Consider the following 7,173-nt stretch of genomic DNA (forward strand, 5'->3'; position numbering starts at 1 on the left):
CACAGTAGAAGCGTGTAGCTGTAAGGCGTAATCGTACTCTTGTGAAATTGGTTAGGAGTATGTTAAGTAATTCCTCGTTACCCATAATGTTGTGGATATTAAGTAATCTAAAGGGTACAAGTTTTATTATCCGAAACATAGTAAGATAATTATTGAAATCGGTAATGTCAGATTCATTAAGAATGGTGAAATCAGTGGGAGTGATAAAAATAAGAATTTGATCATTTCAGAAGTTAGGGTACAAATATCTTTACCCATAACTTATAAGGAAATAATTGTTCCTTCAGTTGTTGAACCGTATAATAACGAAGAACAATTAAATGATCAACAACTCTATAATGAGATTGTCACCAATGAATAGATTGTAAAAGAATCATAAGGAATAACATTAAGACGATCTCAAAGAGAAATGAGATCTGCTATTCCGGATGACTATGTGATATATCTGCAAAAATCTGATTTTGATATATAGTAAGATATATACGGATCCGGTTACATATTCACAAGCCATTAACAGTAATGATTTTACTAAATGGATTAGTGTCATGAATGAAGATATTATAAAGAAATCTCCTCTCTAGTATTTAAGAAGAAATCTTTTAAAATATCATGGCATTAGTAACTTATTATGATTTAGAGTTACATCAAATAGATGTGAATGCAATTTTTATGAATAGGAGTTTATAAGAGGAAATCCATATGGAACAACTTGAAGACTTCATATTAGAGGGTAAAGAATTCATGGTCCGTAAACTTAAGATGTCAATATATGGATTTAAACAAGTTTTCTAACAATGGTATATTAAGTTTAATGATACCATTATTTCTTTTGGTTTTAAGAAAAACACTGTTGATCAGTGTATATACTAGAAGGTTAGTGGGAGTAAGTTTATATTTCTGATTCTATATATTGATGATATTTTATTTGTTAGTAGTGATCTTAGTTTATTATATGAAACTAAAAGTTATCTCTAAGAACTTTCAAATGAAATATATGGATGAGGCATCTTATGTGATAGGAATAGAAATATTTCATTATAGATCACATTGATTTGTTTTTAGAATTGTCTCATAAAGCATATATTAAAAGAGTTCTAGAAGATTTGGTTGGAGGAACAATATTATGAAAAAGTGCAAAGTAATTTATGATTACTTTGTCTATTATGAAATTTTAATTTGTAGCATGCTTTGAGGCTATAATTTATGGTTGCAGAATTTATTTCAGGACTTGGAGTTATGGGTACCATTTTCAGATTGCTGAAAATTTATGCTGCAATTGTTGACCTTCTTGTATGAAAAATGATAGGTATTCTAAAGTTGAAATACTTTATCATTAAAGAAGATATTTAGAAATAACGAATGTTTATTGAAATTATAAGCACACAACTTATGATTGCAATCCATTAATGAATGGACTATCATCCAAGACATTTATGGAACATGTTGAAAGAATGGGTCTTAAATGTAGTCAATGATGATTATTTTTTAATTGTGGATTGCTTAAATAGTGCTTATATATATTTGACATTTTACGCTGATTAAATGTGTTTCTGATATTTCCTATTAATTAATGTACATGTACGTATTGTTTTAATAAGTGGTAATAGGAATAGTCTTGGAAAAGACATTATTGTTAGATCATTATTGATATTTCTCATTTATAGACTATGTTGAATAGATTATTAGTGTTGTGGTACATGGAAGGGACTGTGTCATTTAAGGATATATAACCGCCATGACTCGCATTGGTAATTTATTTACCATTGTATTTATGATGACCAATTTAATGAGTTAATCTGATTTATGGTGCACATTAATGACTATTTTACTAAACCACTACAGAAATTATCATATGTGCCAAGTGGGAGAATGTAAGATTATTTATTTAATTGTGGCCCACATGATTTGGACATGTGATATATTACTTGGTGGGTAAGTAAATAGATATCAATTAATATTATTTATTTTTGGTCAACTTATAATTACCTTTTTGGTAATTACTTATTGGAGAAGTGTTTTCCTTTCTTATTCCTTACTTTGATGGAAAGTAGAATTGTGGTACTATAAGGAAAACTGATCCTCTCTCTGCCTTTATAAAAGTGCATATACTCCATCAATTATGTACAATTAATGATACAACACGTAAAAGTTTTATGTGTGCAAAAGGCCAAGAGAGAGAAACCAGTTTCCACTTTTGCCTGTTGATCAGAGTTGCAGATTAGTTCGTGGCCAAAGGATCTGGACGAATCGAAGTATTTATATCTAACTAGTATTTATTTATGCATTATAGATATGTGAAAATCATGAAGTTCTAAGATATGTGATTCATGTAAATTTGTGATTAATGGTTTAACACGAATTATTATAGTTTACATGACCATGAATGGACCCTCATTCCCAAGTCTAACATTTTGTTCTCTTGAGGCTTTGATATCGGTCAGGATGTACTATTTGAAACCATATGACTTGAAGAATTAGGATGGGAAATTGAATTTGGAGACTTACCAGATTGCTGATACTCAGCGGAGTCGGACTGTCGGGTTGGATTATTGCTCGTGGAAGAGTTCAATGGGTTAGAATTATCGTGGGCGTGATATTCTGAGAGTATGGGAGGTTTCCTCCAATGAAATTAGCATGCCAAAATGAAGAACAAATTGGCGGTAAGATTGCCGCGTTGTTCAAATTTGGAGAGTTCCCTATGTCAGCACCACTAATGGACACTGTACGCTTTATTGGTGTGTTGACTAAGCAGCCTGGCCAGAGCTGGTGAGAGGTTTCAAGTGCTTACAAGGAGGAAGCTGCATGAAGCACTTGATTCAACATCCCTGCAAGAACGGTAGCCAAAAACGTGCTTCCATCATCGAGTAGAGTGCACTCACCCAAAAACTCTTGCGGAATGATTGCTGTGTCGTTGACCAAAAAATGCACGCATAGAAGTAAAGAATTGACTTCTTTTTCAAGTATTGAATTTTGTCCAAATCAAAAGGAGTCTGTTATATGTGCAACTGTCAGAAAAAAAGGAAAAGTAAAAATAAAAAAGGATGAGAAAAAAAATTTGGAAATCGAATTTCCTAAGCAGGTTAGATTTGTTAATAGATACATTTTTCTTCATTTTCAAGTTGAGGGTAAAAATTTAACCTTGCATATCTCTAAAAGATAAAAAGAGCAAAAAATGAACAAAGAAAGGGTGTCAACAGAAGTAGCAACAAGACAAATGTTCTATTTAGAAAGGCTGAGAGACCATAAATTCAGGAAGTGGCAAATCTATGTCTCTTGCCATTGAAAGTTCAATCTTCAAACAGTAAATGATGATACAACTAGAAATAGATTCAAAATCAATAGATACATTATTTTGTGAACTGAAGTCCAATCAGTATACATACCTTCAACTACCAACCCAAAGTATATCATGAAAAACAAATTGTTCCAAGGAGAAGAACTTAATTGTTCCAACAAAACCTAAAAAATCAAAAAGCAAATTATGCAACTAATTAATCCTAGATGAAATATAATAATATAAATAGCTGTCTAGCAATCATTAACACAAAAAAATCAATTTGAATCTATTAAATATACAAATAATGCAGCATTCAAATCCTAAAGAGGGGTTTACCTTCTTTGCAACAGTTTTGTTCCCCTTCTTTCCTTTAAAAATGATATCCATCAATTTGTGAAGGAAATGGCCGAAGGTCCCGCATATGCAAAGCCATATAGCTGCAAAGCAATTCAAACACTAATCATCTAACCAAATCCACAAAACCACCCAAAATCAAGAATCATCATGAAATAATTATAGATTATCAGCAGATTAAAATAATACCATTAAAAGAAGCAATCTTCTCAGTTGAAGTTTTCTGATTCCTGAAATATTCTGAGCAATTACATCACTACATCCAACCAAAACTCCAGATGTAATTGCCTAATATTTGGGGGGGAAAAAACCCAATAATTAGAACCATAAACAATCGAGAAAGAGAAAGAACACACATATAAATATATATATATGTATTTATATTAATAAAAGAGAGACCTTTGTTCTGAGAGGGTGGAGTTGCAGTTGTAACAGATACTTTCTCCAACCTTCTTTGACGATCTCAGACATGGTAATCTCAGTTTAATCTCTATCTCTCTAACTAAAAAAACTACTGACTATGTTGCCTCAGGAGAGAGAGGGAAAAGAAGAGAGGGCTTCCACGAAACATAAATGAGAATAAAGAATTGCAAAGAAAGACCAAAACCCATTGCATTTGCGATTGACTTGTCTTTCTAGTCATCTGCAAAAGTCTTTTAACAAAGATTAAAAAAAAAAAAAAAAAAGGGTGTTTCTATGATACCTACCCACATCACATGGTCGGAGACGATAAAGAACGTAGAAAATGGCACCCAATCATATACTTCAATAACAAGCTGAATGTTTAAAGTGAGAGAGAAGTTTTAGGAAGGAAAGTTGAAGGTGACAAAGTAGACCTCCATTAATTGAGCATGCTAAGGTGGCCGAAAAAAATACGTATAAAATAGAATTGACATATGGCTGTGGGGGACGCATCTCAGCCAGTGTGTGTAAATAGTTGGAAGGAATCTGTAAGTACGTATCTGTTACAAGTGGGACTCCTCTGTCCAATTTAGATGGATGGAAGTGTGTATAAATGGATATATATATATATATATATATATATATATATATATATATATATAATATTATTTAATAGTTTGAATTTTTAGGTAAATGGATAAACGTTCACTTGTTACAGTTAATATCATAACTAGATTCACTCCTTAATCGGTGTTACACCAAGCGCTCTGCCGGAAGGGCGTTTGGATCTGGCTCCCGGGTAGGTAGGGTGGCCTGACTGTAACGAAGTCATTGCCCGAGTTCCGGCAGTGGAGAATGTTACAAGTGAAATTTGTCCTACATCGAATTTAGATGGGGTTGAAGTGTGTATAAATGGATAGGTATGCAGAACTACCCAACAAATTGAGCTTTCGGGTTAACAATGAAAACTGCTGATGTCAGCAGGGCGAGCCACAAATTTTCAATGGGGCCAAATAGGAATATAATGTAACATTTAACAAATAAATAAAATAATTACAAAGAGTTTTTTTGGGTGCATTTTTAATAAATATTTTTAAGAGCATATCATATTAGAAAAAATAAATAAAAAGAGATTTGTTAACAACCCATTAATAGTATTTATTTATTTATTTTTTTCTCTCTCTTTAAATCATAGTAAATAATCTATATACTCATATATTGTGAGATATATATTTTGTAATTGGCTAATTTTGTTGTTAAAACAAGTCCGATCGAGTTGTAAGATTTCAGTTCAGAATTTCAAGATTCAAGATCCGAAGCGGATTTGAAGAAGTTCAAGTGTTCATACTTCGATACACTTCGGGATGATGAGATCAATGCTTTAGAAAGGTATTTGAGTGTGTGAAGACACTTCGGAGGTTTGGGAAGGCGAAACACAAGTTTTAGTGGTTTTCAAGTCTGACCAACTTGAATCGGTTCAACCACCCTGAACTCGTTCAAGTGTCAAAGGTGTTTTTCAAAATTCATTACTGGTTAACTTGAATCGGTTCCAGCACCCTGAACCGGTTCAAGTGTTAATGTCATTTTTCTTCGAAAAACCTACTGTCCAACTTGAACCAGTTCAAGGTCTTCAGATATGTTTTGATAACTTAGTTTCCTGGTCTGTTTTGATTCTTATTGTGGGTAGACTTTCTTCCAAAAACCTATGCAGGAAATTGACTTGGTTTCCAAGTATCTTTAGGTCTTCCAAATTTTTAAATAATCTCTCTTTTATTCAACATTGAGGTACAGCTTTTTGGAACACAAATTCATTATTTTGAAAAAGGCTTTTTGAGAGATATTTTTCAGACAATCAAATCTGATTTTTTCTGTTTTTGTATTGAGAACACACACATATATACACGAGTGATTTAGAAGTGTTGTTCTCTATCGCATCGAAATTGGAGCATAATTAAAGATTTAGAAAATTCGAAAAGTAAGTCTATTTCTTCTACAACAAATTTAGATTCATATAAGAAGAATTTTTGATCACACTTCGAAGGGATTAAGGAACTTACGAAGTGTTGCTGATCTAATGGCAATCCTATTATAAGGTTCGACGCATAAGTCTGAAGTCGAGAGCTGTTGGACCAGAAGTCTCAAAGCCAGAGGTGTTCAGAGGGTCATGGTAGAGGGGGGTGTGAGCTTGAGTCAAAGTTCAATGTACTTTGCTTCATACATAGTGGATCATTTACGCTCGGGACAACGCAAAAATCCTCGAGGTTTTTCAATTGGTTTCCTCGCTAAAATCCTTGTGTCATCTCTTTAACTTTACTTGCTTTACTTTTCTATATTTATCTTTGCATAATGAATCTAAAATTGTTTGGGTAAAGAAAGATAGTTTAAATGCCTTACCATGCACACTGCACTTAGAGCACTAGGTCCATGTGGTTGGTACTTTGATAGTGGTTGCTCTAGGCATATGACAGGGGATAGAACATTGTTTATCACTTTTAAGGAATGTTCAGTTGGAACCGTTACTTTTGGTGATGGTAATACTTCTAATATAAGTGGTAAAGGTAAAATCAAATTTTCAGGCATTGGGGAGTTAAAAAATGTTCTATATTTTAAAGATTTAGCTTCTAATTTGCTGAGTATTAGTCAAATATGTGATGAGAAGTTTCAAGTCAATTTTACTCAACAAGGGTGTTTTGTAACTAATAAAAAAGGTGAATGTGTTTTTAAAGGATCTAGAATTTCTGATAATTGCAATGTTGTTTATTCAGATCCTTCACTTACTTGTTTTTCTGTAGTTACCGATGAGGCAATTTTATGGCATAAAGAACTTAGTCATGTGAATTTTAATGATATGGTGAATTTGTCTAACAATGATCTTATTTGAGGTTTGCCTAAGTTGAAACTGCCTAAGAATAAAATATATGATCCATGTCAATAAGGAAAATAAACTAAAGTATCGCATAAGAGACTTAGCCATAGAGTCATTACTCGACCTTTAGAATTGATACATATGGATTTGATGAGTCGCATAACACTTGATAGCATTGGAAGAAAAAGATATTTGCTTGTCATGGTTGATGATTATTCTCGATTTACATTGATTGCCTTTTTGCGAGAAAAATCTGATGCTTTTATGAATTTCA

The 7,173-nt window shown here is 32.6% G+C and overlaps 1 protein-coding gene across 1 annotated transcript; it reads right to left on the reverse strand.

The window, feature by feature from the left end:
- Positions 1 to 2,784: 2,784 nt before the first annotated feature.
- LOC132272099 (peroxisomal membrane protein PMP22) lies at positions 2,785 to 4,475 on the reverse strand. Its single transcript, XM_059773511.1, is given in 6 exon segments — positions 2,785 to 2,903; positions 3,384 to 3,459; positions 3,614 to 3,687; positions 3,690 to 3,714; positions 3,821 to 3,919; positions 4,031 to 4,475. Coding segments are annotated over 6 exon segments (465 nt in total). The 5' UTR covers positions 4,103 to 4,475.
- Positions 4,476 to 7,173: the final 2,698 nt, after the last annotated feature.

The sequence above is a fragment of the Cornus florida genome, unplaced genomic scaffold (assembly GCF_030987335.1).
Source record: "Cornus florida cultivar Cherokee Brave unplaced genomic scaffold, ASM3098733v1 CherokeeBrave_3.0.0_Hap2_Chr01, whole genome shotgun sequence".
Classification (NCBI taxonomy): domain Eukaryota; kingdom Viridiplantae; phylum Streptophyta; class Magnoliopsida; order Cornales; family Cornaceae; genus Cornus; species Cornus florida.